Raw genomic sequence first — 14,200 nt, forward strand, 5'->3', positions numbered from 1 at the left:
AAAAAACAGTACGAAACAAAAAGCCACATCTCGAATACTTTATATCAAAAGCGCTGGAGATTCTAAAGTTTACTCAATCCTTGCACTGGCAGCAAGTAATTATGTTTGTTGTTAAATTTATCAACTTCATGAAGCCTTTAAGCGGAGAATAAGCGTAGTGATTCTAGCTGTCCCTTGTCCCAAGTCAACCCTGCTTCCCAAAACCCAGATCCAAACGCCAGTCAAAAATGTTTCTCGTGGAATCTAAATAAAAGGACGCGCATGAGACGAAAATGTGGAGCAGAAGAGTAGCTAACTGTGAATTTGCAAAGAAGGCCAAAGTTGAGCTCCTAAAATGAAAGCGAGTCTTTCATAGAACGCACTACAAGCGCCAGGTGTAATCCGACTGAGTCCCCAAGGGCCTGTTAACTTTGATAGCATCCATATAATTGCGGACTTGGTTTTTTTTCTTTTTCTTGAAGAAAGAAGAAAAAAAAGAAGTATACAGCATACATGTGATGTATTCGACTTCACTCTGCATGCTGCGTGCGACTAGAGTGCCTCTATCAAGTGTATGAAACTACATAGGCATATGAGCGAAAGACTATCGCGAGACTCTAAGATAACCCCTGACGCTTAATAATTATGAAGATTCCTAAGCCAAAGCATATAACGGATCATAGGCGCAGGCCGATCTCATAGGACGAATCGGAAACGATTCGTGGTCTTTGCAACCATAGTCATCGAACCTATTCAAGCAGCATCTACCATAGGTAGATCCAGATCCAGATCCGAGCACATCCTCACTCACTATTGGTTGGATAGACAAGGACCCAGAGGTGGTAAAGTAGGATTTGAAGATGCCAAGTCGAAGAGGGGTGCGAAAGATAAAAGTTTGACATTTTCATCATGCCTGCCGATCTTAACCTTGGGACATTATTCAAAATATCAAATGTGGCAAGGGTCGCATTAGACCGCTCATATCAACCCGCTCGCTAGGATCTGACTGGCTCATGAGATGACAGGGGAACTTCCCCGTCATCTCAAGTCGTTACCTCAGATCGAGCAGCGGGAGAACTTAAGCCAACAGAGATCGATATGGTCTCATCGAGGACAACCCCACCTCTTTGGGGTTTTGTATGAGCTTATGCAAGTCTATCGAAAATCTGTGAAGTCTTGGGTATGGTGCGTGTGTTGTTCAAGCCATCCGGACATGGTTCGTGCCCGTGCTGATCATCGAGCCAACCCGTGGACGATGGGCAAACCCGCCGCTAGTAATGCCGCTAACGAAATAGAGGCTCTTGGGGAACTGTTTGAGAATGCGTCTTTCCACGTAGGACCAATCACAAGGGACGTTCACTTTCATGCACGAATTTTCAGCTCGCCAAAACGTGCGATCGTCGCTGTGCTTTGCTTTTAGCCATCGCGAATAGTCGCCGACGTGAGACAAAAGAATCCCGGGGCCCTGGAACATTGAAGCCAAATGCTATCAGGCTGCTCTATGATTGGCCAACGGTGCGAAGTCGACATCCGAATCAGGATGGGGGCCGAGCAGCTTTGGCACATATGGCAAGTTGGGATACGACACCATTGGCCAGACTGATCGTTGCCGCTCCATCGAGTTCTCCAGTGGCTAGCTCAAATGCACTGGCCCACGGTGGATATGGTGGTGGGTGGTGTACAAGGGTGTTGTATTTATGTTCGCGACCGGACGGGAAAGGGAGACAAGATCCAGTCGCGTTCATGCTGGACTTCATCGGAGCAAGAGTAGATCGATTTCCTGGCAAGATGGCCTCAATTCTCGGCTCTTTGGTACGTCTGATTGTCAAATCTCGGCCTTCAGATGGTCGACATGACGAGGAACTCGGGGGCCCCCACCCGCCTGGGAACGCCGGCGTGGCATCAAGCACCACCATGGATCCTGCTGTTGATGGTCGGTCCTCTTATCACTTCGGATCATCAGGACGCCTGAGTCAGCGCATGCCTGCGAGCGATCCTCTGGCGACATTTCGCCTGATGATGGGAATCACATCTTCTCCTTATTTGGGGTTCAGTCAGCACAGCCGTCCGGCTCCAAACATCGGTATCTATGCGCGGGTCGTCTACGCCGAACAGAAAGCGAAAGACAGCTTCAAGATCTTTTCGCTATTGATCAACTGCTGCTACTTCCTTCAGATCGTAGTCGCAGCGGCGCTGACGGCTATGGGGGCCGCCAATGCCGACAACAAGGCCATCACTGCGTTCGGGGCCATCAACACTATAATGGCTGGCTTGCTGACCTTCCTCAAAGGTTCAGGTTTGCCAGCCCGATACAAGTACTACGGCAATGAGTGGAAGAAAATCAGGGAATTCATCGAAGCTAAAGAGCGAGAATTCGCCCGCGAGGACTGCGTACTCAACGTATATGAAGTTGTCGACACCATCCAACAAATGTACGAAAACGTCAAGCAAGAAATCGAGATTAATACGCCGGACAGCTACACTTCAATCACCAACAACGCGCGCATGACGCACGACGCTCAGGGGAAGATCGGTGGTCTCATTGTCTCAAAGCTTGACGGGTTGTCGAACAAGCTGCTCGACACCAAGGATTCAACCCAGAAACTGGCATCTGGTGCAGAGAAGCATGCTCATGGAATTTTAGATGATCTGCATCAGAGTGAGAAGAAGATCGGCTCTCAGATCCGGACGCTTGAAAGTTCGATATCAAAAGAGATTGAGAGTTACAGTAACGATATAGAGCGCAAGGCGCATGCAGTCAAGGAGGTTGGGCACAGCGCTGAACGGAAGGCCAAAGCAGTAAAGAATATAAGTAAAGATGCCGTTGAAGGCACGGGCAGAGTCATAGCCGGAGACACGGTTGTGCATGGCGATGACAAGAGGGAATCAAACAATCATTGATAGACCGAATTAGTGGACAACCAGAGGCCTTAATCATACAATGTACAACAGCATCTCAGTAGATAATTCCTCCAACTATCGACCTTGAAAGCACACCTTTCGAGAGCCTAATTCTTTTCTAACTAGCTGTAACTCTAAATGATAATGTAATAGAAGTGAATTCAAACACAGTACATAGCGGCATGGTGAGCATTGGAATTGCATCACAGCGTACTTGGTGGTAAAATATATATATCCACAACCGACCCGCGCATGCAATCACCAAAATTAGCGCCAGTCATTCCCCTGCATTACACCAACTCTCAGAACTTAGTGGACCAAGTCCGACAGACCAGCCTGATCAATATTCTCCTGTAAAGTTCCGTTGAGGACTATACCAAAAGGGCCTGCTTCAAGCGGACAGAATGAATCGTCTCCAGGCATTTGGTTGGCCTGGAAATAAGCAGCCACCTTTGCGAAGGCGCACTTGTTTTGAGTGGCAACCATTGTGTGCTTATGATGTATCAGCTTTTGATACTATTGTAAAAGAATAATCGTCACTTACTCCAGTTCCATCTATAGTAAGAATTTGGGCATTCTTGTACTTCGGTGCAGACGAGATCGCGCTTCATTTCGTCGAATTAATTTTAGGATAGCCTTGCAGAAGCGTTTCAACTTACTTTTCAATAGGGGTTACCGAGTCATGGGTGTTGCTGACAAAAAGTATCGGTGTTGCGGTGTCGCCACCAAATGGACCGGTGAATATCTCGCTCGCTTTGATCGACCAGCCAAGGCACCCAAGCCATGAACGGCTCCAAACCTCACCAATGATGCTTTGTTCTTGAAGGTCGGCGAGAAGGGGCCTAATGTCGGAGAGTGTCTTGTTGTACCACCTGTTGTCCTCATCAGAGCATGCAACACCCAGGCTCCATTCGGGGTTCTCGTAGCCAGCCACGGTAGGGTCACCGATGATGGCCATGACTTGGGATGTCCATGTTGTAATACTCTGCGTTGAGAGAGCTCCCTCAAGGGCTGTGAGTATCGGGGACAAGATTCCGAAGATATCAAGGGGGGAATGGGCAGCGGTCAAAAGTCCAACTTTCAGTGTAAGCAATGCGAGGTTAATGTCCGTGGCGTTGGACCAGTTCAGCGCCTCCGCTTTTTGAGGGTCAAGCTGGGTGAATGACCGATTAAACCGTTCATATATGTCCCTTGGCGTAGAACCAGTATAATATGAACAGGCCGCTTGTCCTGCCTCATGGCAGTAGACGAAGAACGAGGCTATGATCCCATCAAGATGGTTGATGCCATTGGAGACTCCGTTCGCTAGGTAACCCTCTGGACTCAAGATACCATCTAGAATGACGTTTCCTACTCTGTCTGGGAACATAGAAGCGAAAGTCTGCCCAAGGAACGAACCATCTAAGAAAAGGACATGTTAACTATTCGTGTTTTGACTTGCAATATCGGTTCCCATGGGTACTCGTGGGAGCCTAGTAGGGATAGACTTTTGACTTGTTCAGACTTCTTCACACTGTCGTTCTTGCACTTACAGCTGATTCCATAGTAGTTGAGAAGGTGGCTAGGCTTCGCGGCCCTTGCGCCATCATCTGTCTGTGCGAATGCATCGACGATACTGAGCATATCCCGTGCTATGATTGCAGTTGACATGTACCGCCCTGCGCCTGTTTCACCCCCCGAGGTCTTCTCGCATTCTGCACCGAGTTCCTTTCCGTACTCAATGTAACTCTCGTAGTACTCATCGAGGAGCCGTGGTACGAACCGAGATGTCAAGGACACGTTTCTCCGCAAATTGAGATTGCCTGAACAGTTGGCTACAGGCTCACTGAGCCACGTGCCTCGAATATCGAAGCCGACAACATCGACATTGTTGCCTACTACTGCCTTTTCGCCAAGTGCAAGTTAGGTGCCATTCATTAATAGTCTTTCTCCGACCTGGGAGGAATTCTCAAAGTTGAAAATACTCACCTGAACAAGAGTGCCGTTTTCACGAGCCAAGTTTACGCCTGACCCTCCGGGACCTCCAGGGTTCAGAAGGACCATACCCTGATAGGGTCCAAAAGAGGAGTTAGATGCAGCAGGATATTTGATGATAGGGACCGATGCTCGAGCAAAATCGGGGTTCTGGTAATCAAGAGGGACCTTCACTTCTAGTTTAGCATGAGTTTACTGCGAGCGCTGGGCTGTGAAGACTTACATCAAGTTTGGCGCAGAAGAACCCATCATAGCAGGGGCACCAAGTTAGTGTCGTAGAAGGAACTATGCTGTCGAAGGTGCATTGCTTGGAACAACTTGCTGCCGCCAAGTGTAACAAACCTGGCAGGACGAGAAGAGAGTGGAACTTCATTTTAGACTGAGCTGATAGAACGAGTGGTAGCGGCCAGATGGAGAGGTGCTGCTAAGTCAAATTGGAGGAGAGCAAGACATCTCGGTATTTATAGTGAAAGAAGAGATTGGGGTTCGTTAATAAATTCATCCTTGCTGATATTCAATACTGGGTAGCTGGTCCCTCGGCCGTCCACGGAACGTTGACAGTAGACCGTCTGTTCCTGGCGTAATTGAAGCTATGCCATCCAGGCACCATTTGATTGGCTCTACAATGACTAGAGAATAAGCTGCACGTAACTTGTAGAGCCCGAGGATCGTGGCTGTGCATCAAGCGACGCTAAAGCGACAAGGTCCCTACGAGCTGGCCAATCAAGAAGGACGACGGCGGCTGAGACAAGCGCGATCTTGTCACGACTCCTGGCCTTACGCAGACGATCGAGACGTCAAATTTTAATACGAACGGCACGCAATCAGTCAATGAAGACCCTTCAGTCCGTCTCCTATTGTCGCATTGCTGGTTATTTGTCGTCCAAGTCGTCGAACTGAACCAAGCCCAGCAGGCAGCAGGATAAAAGTCAGAAGGCACATTTGGCACTAGAGCTCTCCCAAAAGCGAAGGTCCACCGCCTAAAACAGCATCAGTTCCCGCAGGTGCTGAGGCCACAGGGCAGATTGCTCCATTTCCCACCACTCACTCCCCTCGGACACCTCGTTGCGTAGAGACTATACTTCTGGCTTGAGCTGTACATTGTTTGTGGGGAGGATGCCAAAGGTTGCAAAGGGGAAGAGGAAGCGCGCATACCGGCCGAAGACTAGGTCAGGGTGCCTCACCTGCAAAAGTAAGATACCCAACCCAGGGGGGACTTGAGGCTAGCGCTGGTCTTACTGACTTTGCAGTTCGACGGGTTAAATGCGATGAGACTCGGCCGGCATGCCTCAGATGCACATCGACGCGACGCACCTGCGATGGATATTCCCATGTTGAATCGCTGTGCTCATCGAGTCCACCTGCCACCCCTCTGACTGTCCTAAAAGGACCGCGCCTCCATATCCACACCTCTACACGAGCTCAGCGATCGTTTGAGTTCTTTGTTCAGCGGACTCGCCCACAACTAGCTGGCTTCTTCGGGTCTGAATTCTGGGAAAAGCTAGTGCTTCGGGCAGCGTATCATGAACCAGCGGTACGCAATGCCGTCGTCGCTGTTGGATCGCTCCATGAGCTTCGTGATAATCATACGGAGAGTGCTGATGGATGTGGAACTTTTGCGTTGGAACAATACAATCTGGCGATTAGGGATCTGCTAGTCCCTCTGGCGAAAACTGGTAAACAGGCCGTCGACGTCTGTCTAATCTCGTGCATTCTCTTTGCCTGCTTCGAGGTAGGTCTCCTCATTCTGTACACCTTCGAGGCATACGTTCTCTCGGTGCAAAGCTAACCATAGTAGAACATGCAAGGGCGCCATATCTCAGCAAAGTTGCATATTCAAAGCGGTGCAAATTTGCTTTACGAGACCGTATACGATCAGGACAGCCAAGAGATACGGCATCAAGTTCTAGGAACCAAAAGCTGTACGGACTCATATGCTTCACTAGAGACTCTTGCCGGCATATTTGCAGGCTTGGATCCACAAGCAAGAACGGTCAGCATATCTGCCCCCTTCCCTTGTATGACTGAATTCTTCCTAATGCGGCTACCAGATCATTTTAAACCAAAAATTCAATCTCCATGAGAATTACCTCTCTTGGAACTCAGTTGACGATTTTGCCATATCATTTTCCAGCATCCAGGAGGCGAAAGATGTATTTGAATATGGATGCAGTCTATTTGCCCAGCAGTTCAGCGACATGCCTATGAACGAGTCCTTTCATTCATCTACCGCTATAGAAGAACGTATGGGGCAATGTGCTACCCTGGTATCGAAGATGTGGGTCGCGCTCCAGGAGTTTGTGGAGAGGAATAGTCCTTCTTTTACGCAAAAAGAAGAACTTGCTGCGGCCGTAATGCAGCTACATGTACTCAACATCCTTGTATCGCCTCACGTTGAGCTCCTTCCGCAAGGTATTCGGGCGAGCTGGGATCAACTAACATTGCCACGGATGATGCAAATTGTTGCCCTTAGTGAAAGGGTAATACGGTCACCCTTGTATGCAGATAGTATTGGAGCAGATAGAACGACTTTCTGCTTAGATCTGGGGCTCATTATACCTCTCTACACTGTGGCCAGTCGGTGCCCAGATCGCGTTACCCGCCGGGAGGCGGTCACTCTTCTCCGGTCGGCCCCGCGTCAGGAGGGGTTATGGAACAGCTTACTAGTCGCACAAGCTGCGGAGAGGATAATGGAGATAGAGGACATAGTATGGGCAGAGTCTTGTACTCATGGCTTGGTGGAGATACCCAGACTGTTCAATATTCGACCAGAGCTGGATCTTGATGAAAGAGGGGGATGGCTACGTTATCTTCGGCCAGACCAGGAGAGTCATTCGCCAGTACTCATGACTGAAAAAGTGTTTGCATGGTAACCGCTCAGTTGAAAGGTACAGACGGACCCACACGTGTACGGAGTCCAAGATGGATGGTGGGTGTTTCTCAGGTCAAGGAAATCATGAAGAGCAGCCCACATGCATCCGTTCGAATGATTTTAGTTGCGTTGCTGGTTGCATACAACCGATGAAAGCCTGCTCAAGTCTGGAATAGGCCTCTGCCTGCGCAACAAGCTTCATGTTTTGGTGTCTTTATCTAGTTCCTCTTCATTTGAGCTGCTGTGAAGATCATGACCAGTAGAAACAGAGCTGAACGGAATTCGTATCGGGATTTTGGGCTGCAGAAGAAATCGTCCGTATGAGGACGCTGGAGTGAAGATGATGTCGCCAGACAGCTGGAAACCCCCTTCCCCGAAGTGTCGAATATCCCCGAGCAATTACTTGCGGTGCACCAAAATGATGATTGAGGTGTGTATATAAATTCCGTTTTTGTCAAGCTCACATCAGATCTGGGCTTTGTAGCAATTCCTCAAGCGCTTCGTTCGTCTCGTTGCTTTTCTCAAGATGGACCCAATGGCCCGAGTCAATCGTTCTAACCAGCAATCTCGGTACCCACGAAGAGGTTATTTGCACCTGCATCTGTGCTGAATGTGCCGGCGTACTCGGTATAACCACTAGCGCTGGGATTGTGATCTTAAAGTCCTTGAGTTCTTCCTCGTCTGGAAGCGAAAGATTCTGATCCAGCATCTGGTAGTAACGGGATGGCCCAAGATATCCGTCCAGCCTCTTGAACACTTCAAGGTGTTTCTGTTGTAGCTCTCGATAAAACCACTCACCTACCTCTTGGCGATGCTGCCCTTCCACAAAATCTTTCATCCCGCCTAACGGATGGAAGAACTTATACCAGGTCCTGGGGTCAGCTGCAAACATAATGTCCATTACAGACTCGGCGTTTCTCTCCATTGTCTGCTGCGATATAGGATCGCGACAGATGTAATTGATATAACCAAGCATCTCCATCCCGGACGCCTTCTTCGTCATTTCGTTGATGGCATCCAAATCGAATCGCACACCGGGGCTTGGCACACCAATGCCCAGGAATGCAACAGCCGACAGAGAATGTGGATAATACATTGCGAGACGTGATAAGATGGTCGCACCCCAATCATGGCCCACTCCTATCGTCTTAGCAACTTTGACTTGATCTTGTAATTCTGCCAAATCTTGGCATATAAGCTTCAGTCGATATGCGTTCACATCCGGAGGATTACTGCTTCCGCCATAACCAAGCATGTCGGGGGCGAGAACACCATAGCCGTTCGACTGAAAGTGGTTGATCTGGTTCACCCAGTCGTCGATATGTGAAGGCCAACCGTGAATGAACAGGAGGGTTGGCTTCCCGTCTCGGCTTCCAGCGTGGATATACGAGTAACTATAACCTCGCGTCGTGGAGAAAGTCTGACGGGGAGGCAAATTGGACCCCATGCTAAGTTTCGATTCGATGAGAGGTTCAATGCCTTCTTGATACGTCTGACACCCCCCTTGTTTCCTTTTATGTAGCAGCGTAAAGTCGCCGACAAGCCGTCGTGGGCGTTGATTGCTAGGTCAAGGTTTACGTCATTAGTGGGAACAGCGGCCTACAAGGCCAACTGAATCAATTGCTGGAACACAGCTCAGCGTTACTCGGACACTTTTCGGCGGCATATAAGCACTAAAAAAAAGTCCGACAATGAGCACTATTTCGCTAGCGGGTCTGCTGCAAGGTGTCAATTAAAGAACTGGCTTCAACTGATGGTATCCGGTCACAATTATTGAAATACGCTCATTTTGGAACGTGGCATTTCCGAAAACACTTTGCTTTCCTCCAGACTGCCTGTCTTATAGGTTTGCCGATGCCTGAAGCGGTCTTGTTCAAGTGAATAGCTTGAAACCGCCTGGCGTGCCCTTCTAAAACAGACCTTCTGGGTCATACTTTCGACTTGCATTGTGAAGCTTCTCTTGGTTCTTAATACCATAAGAACCAATGGGATCTTGGAGGTCAAAAGCATAATTCAAGTACTTGAATGGGACGTTTGTACCTCTCGCAGCAGCGGCCTTGTCAATTTCCTCAATGACTCCTCTAGGCCGGCTGACAGCTGTCTCATAATCGTTCTTGTTCTTCCAATACATGAGTATAAGTACTGATACCAACGGCCCATCAACAGGGCCAAGGCCAAGCACATTGCCACCGGCGGGCGCCATTTGTTCTAGGAGCGATAGCGGGTATGGCTGTAAAGTGAAGGAGAAGACCATGCCCTCGATAAGTATGACTTTGTCCAAGGCTACACTAAAAATGTCGGCAGCGGCTTGCAAGGTAGATTTGTCAGGTTTCAAAGTGGTATTCATGTAGACACATCTATTCGTTGACGGAGGCCATTGTTAACTCTGTGCGATGCGGTAGAGTATATGAACGTACCTCACACCAGTCATAACCTGTTTGGCCTGTGCTTCCGCCGCCTCCTTGAGCTTGGTCATGCGCATCGAGTTGAGCTGGTCAACTTGAGGGTGCATATTGGTGAAACGGTAAAGGAAAGACTGATCATGACGTGAGTTTCGGCGGAGGCATCAGGCTTCTTCAGCTCATCGACTAAAGCCTCACTCTGGCTAAGAAAGCTTGGAGGGAAATGGGAGACTGCCCCTCCCCAGAACGAGCTTTGTTTGAATGTTCTTAAGTCGAATCGTGTCATAACACCCAGATTGTTTCCGCCACCTCTAAGAGAAACGAATAGGTCTGAATTTTCGTGAGCGTTTGCGTTCACAATCTTGTCGGAGGCCAGGACGGTCTCATAGTTAATAATGTTGTCGCAGATAAATCCTTCAAGTGAGCTAAAGAATTAAAGCCCTCCTTGAATTTGTTGTCAGTAGTCAGAAGGTCTAAAAATAACATCTAGTTTGGTACCTGACAATGCTAGACCTCCAGTGCCATTGAGCGCAGAGCGAGCTCCGGTCACACCCAAGCTATCGTCATGCAGCGCGTGCTGTAGACTGCGCCCCAACGCTCTCCTGCTGCAACCTGAACTATGTTGGTAGCTTTGTCAAGCGTTGTCCCAATTAAGTGACTCAGATCGACGGTTATGCCGCCTTCGATGTTTGCGCAGCCAGGTAATGGCTGGCAACCAGCGCCGCGAATGGCGAATTTGGCTTCTCCGTCATGGACTAAGGGACCGATGAGTTTAGTAAATGTGGACCGCTCCTCTGTGGTCTCAGGCAAAAAAAATAATCATGGGTGAGATATCATTCTCTCGCTGGGAGGCATAAGAGGCGATCCGAGCCTTGTAGACGTCGGTATCAGGACGGGCAATGCGATTAGCTGGAAAAGCTGTGCTCAACAACTCAACTGCTCAACGGCCGTCAGGTAATGAGACTGGATTCAAAGCAGTGAAGAGGAAAGCTCGCAGAGCAGATGGATTTTCTAAGTGCACAATGAGGTGGCTACGATAGAACCGCTTCCCAGATTTCACTTGCTCGGGGTCGAAGAAAGGGTGCGACTCAACTCCGGAGCTTTGTTAAAAACATTATCTTCACAACGACGTGCCAACATGCGGCACAGCGAGCGAGTTCTTGCTTTCGAATCGACCAATCGCCGCGCTGTATAAGCACTTTCGGTTGCTGGTCCTCTGGGCCGACACCACGAAGGTCATGTATAACAACCGTAAAGTCATATTTCGCCCCAGAAAATGGCACCTTCCGTTCCTTGCGGACAAAATTCTCTCCTGAGGCCTGGCGTACATACGCTGTAAGGGAGGAAATCATGTTGACTGTTATTCGACTTGGCGTTGTTGCACCCTGGCCCCTCCGCTTTATCTGCTTGTTCTTGGAAATGCCGCCGGGACTAGGGCTACGCAGAACGAGCGAACTTTTCTTCTATGAGACAGACTTTTACAACACCTTCAATCTCGCATGTTAGAACTTCACAATGTCGTTGGGCACAAACGAACCTGTGGATACTATCTTAGTGTGCAGCAAAAACGCAAGATACAATTGCAACAGAGGGATCGGCCGAAAAGTGTAAAAGATCTCTTAAGCGGTATGAAGACCAAGGAGAAAAGAAAGCCCGTCCTGTCTGCTCACTTATGACTGTTCCAATCTTGCCGCATTCGTCTGAAACAGGAACCTATCTCACCGCGTCCATATTCTCTCAACATGATGGACTTTTGACTTTTCAGTCTTGTCGTTCTTCGAAGGGTTCGACTTTGGCCTGAACTCGTAAATGTACTGGTTGAGCAACAGCAGAATGGCCTAGCGCAGAGGGCAAATGCTGAATGATGAGTCTTCGGGAAAGATCTGATCTGTGTTCCTGAAGTCATCCCTGCCGTTGTGACCGATGGCAAATACCAACGCGACGTCCTGGTTCATCATAGAGTTCTTAAAGAACGATTCACTGGCCGTGAATTATGATTTTTCCTGCTCCACCACGTCATTGTAAGCTATTTCTGGAGCTCAGTCAGGTTCGACGATGCTGCTTACTGTGGTGTTAGGGGTAAGTCTAAACATCTGTTTATGTACCGCGCTAGTTGGACAGGGTATGTTATGCGCACTTTGTGCAAATTGTCCGCGAAATTGACCAGCTGGCAGGGCCGCCCGCTAACCAGATGCCTTATAGCGGTTGTCAATCGGTACGTGACAGTGGTGTTCAAACTTTGGCCTGCAACCACGGTAATACCTAACCGTTGTCCAGTAACGTGCCATACTATGGTATATGTTCAGCGTGTCTGGTCTGAGCGTGCAGTCGGTGTTAGTAGTGGTAGCATCCGCTTTGACAGCTACCTGCAGTCCGCCATCACAAGCACACTGAAGAGTTCAAATTACCGACCCCCAAATTTGAAGGTGATAAACTTTGGCCTGGACATACTCGGCATTATAAACTCCACCCTGGAAATGAGTCACTCCTAGCACCAACTCTGTGAAATTGGATCGCTGCTCTAAGATTGATTCGTGCATCCACCAATATGCCCCTCATAGATCAGCAGAATCATTTGATGGGCAAGGTCGAATTCTGTGATTACCTGGTTGTCAGTCACACTGGCCAATTTTGGTCTCTACGAGGCGGCGTTGTCTTTTTGAGGTTTTCTAATCAAGAGTGTGAAGTTGCAACAGTATGTGAGCATATTGGAATCTTGCAAAGGTCTAATAGCACTAATGAGGGGTTAGCCACTTTACCATATATAAGTGCTTACTTCGATCACGCGGGAAGGTCTATGCAACTGGATGAGCGTACATGAGAACTCGTCTAATATTGTTCATTTACCGCTTACATGTGCGCGTAGCTAAATATTTGCGACGAATGGTAGCAGAACTTCGACGCCATAAAACAAAATGTTAAAGAACATTAGCCAGAGTATTTCTAGGCAAGGATACATAAGTACAATGAGAGGCTTTCCACAGAAACACCAATGTGCTATAAGACCTTAAGCTCTTTTAAGTTCACAAGTAAAGTACACTTTGTGTTAAAATTATAAATATTGCTGCATCGCAAGGTTATAAATGATGATGCCTCGGACTTAACGGCTGATTGATTAACTATTTTAACCATGCAGCCCACTTATTACTTTAACCCTAGAAGTGTCAAAATATCTGTTCAGAGCTTCGGCCGCATAGGCTGCTTGACCATGGAGCTCGGGTTGGTAAGATGACATGTAGAATTGAGGCTTAGCAAGCTGTGGCTGTATATGTGGCTATGCAATTTGCGTTCTATTTATTTTCTCCTCGCCGTTTTCGTAGATTTTAACAAAGCATCATACTCTTTGCCCTCACTTCACGCTTCTTCGGTTTTCCGACCGTCGGATTATACGTCTATTATTACCACATGTATAATGTATGTTTAATCCGTCGACACTGACGAGGAGAACGACGTTGGCTGAGGTTGTGTAACTTGGTGAATAGCGCCCAGGAGCACCACTCCGATTCACCATCTCTCATCTATGGGCTGCAATCTTGGACAGAATGTGCAGAATACAACTGATTAGGACATGGGACAAATCTCACAGTATCCTGCGGTGAGTCTGGGGCAAGAAAGACATCATAGCCACGCAGCTTTATCGCAACTATGATTTCCTCTCCAGCATTGCCTACGTTCATGTGTTCGGGCTCGCCGAAGGGAATGGGGGTCGTCGTTGCGTCCGGATCGCCACTATGCCAACCCTGACAAGCAGCAACTGAAAATGTCTACACAACTTTGACACGGCGACTGGCCGTTTCGGCGGCGGCGGCGCTGGCCTGCCTCATGGGGACATTGACTCTCAGAAGAGCTCTCGACACCAGGGCTTGATAGACCTTACTATGAGTAGGATATATGCTCATATTAACTACTGCGGTAACAGGTGTGTGAATACCCAGGGAATATCTTTCAAATATATGCAATCGTGTCCTTCCCTGATGTTGATGGGACCCTGGTGCTCAACCAGATGTTTCGTCACTTTCGACCGCGCTCCGTTTCACGTGACTCTCGTGTCCTGTGTGGCACTCGCTTGTTT

At 48.5% G+C, this 14,200-nt stretch overlaps 4 protein-coding genes across 4 annotated transcripts; 1 reads left to right on the forward strand and 3 right to left on the reverse strand.

The window, feature by feature from the left end:
• Positions 1–1,767: 1,767 nt before the first annotated feature.
• On the forward strand, positions 1,768–2,880 carry JN550_010196 (uncharacterized protein; the record flags this gene model as incomplete). Its single annotated transcript, XM_049308423.1, has 1 exon — positions 1,768–2,880. One exon carries the CDS (start codon positions 1,768–1,770, stop codon positions 2,878–2,880), a length of 1,113 nt encoding a protein of 370 aa, XP_049167770.1.
• A 309-nt stretch (positions 2,881–3,189) lies between these two features.
• JN550_010197 (uncharacterized protein) lies at positions 3,190–5,227 on the reverse strand (the record flags this gene model as incomplete). Its single annotated transcript, XM_049308425.1, has 6 exons — positions 3,190–3,372; positions 3,425–3,485; positions 3,540–4,281; positions 4,413–4,764; positions 4,849–5,022; positions 5,078–5,227. 6 exons carry the CDS (start codon positions 5,225–5,227, stop codon positions 3,190–3,192), a joined length of 1,662 nt encoding a protein of 553 aa, XP_049167771.1.
• Positions 5,228–8,186: 2,959 nt separating this feature from the next.
• On the reverse strand, positions 8,187–9,173 carry JN550_010198 (uncharacterized protein; the record flags this gene model as incomplete). The annotated part of the gene is made up of 1 exon (XM_049308426.1): positions 8,187–9,173. The coding sequence occupies one exon, from the start codon at positions 9,171–9,173 to the stop codon at positions 8,187–8,189; it is 987 nt and encodes a 328-aa protein (XP_049167772.1).
• A 462-nt stretch (positions 9,174–9,635) lies between these two features.
• On the reverse strand, positions 9,636–10,238 carry JN550_010199 (uncharacterized protein; the record flags this gene model as incomplete). The annotated part of the gene is made up of 2 exons (XM_049308427.1): positions 9,636–10,083; positions 10,144–10,238. The coding sequence occupies 2 exons, from the start codon at positions 10,236–10,238 to the stop codon at positions 9,636–9,638; spliced, it is 543 nt and encodes a 180-aa protein (XP_049167773.1).
• Positions 10,239–14,200: the final 3,962 nt, after the last annotated feature.

The sequence above is a fragment of the Neoarthrinium moseri genome, assembly GCF_022829205.1.
Source record: "Neoarthrinium moseri strain CBS 164.80 chromosome Unknown scaffold51_Wmoseri_CBS_16480, whole genome shotgun sequence".
Taxonomy (NCBI): Eukaryota; Fungi; Ascomycota; class Sordariomycetes; order Amphisphaeriales; family Apiosporaceae; genus Neoarthrinium; species Neoarthrinium moseri.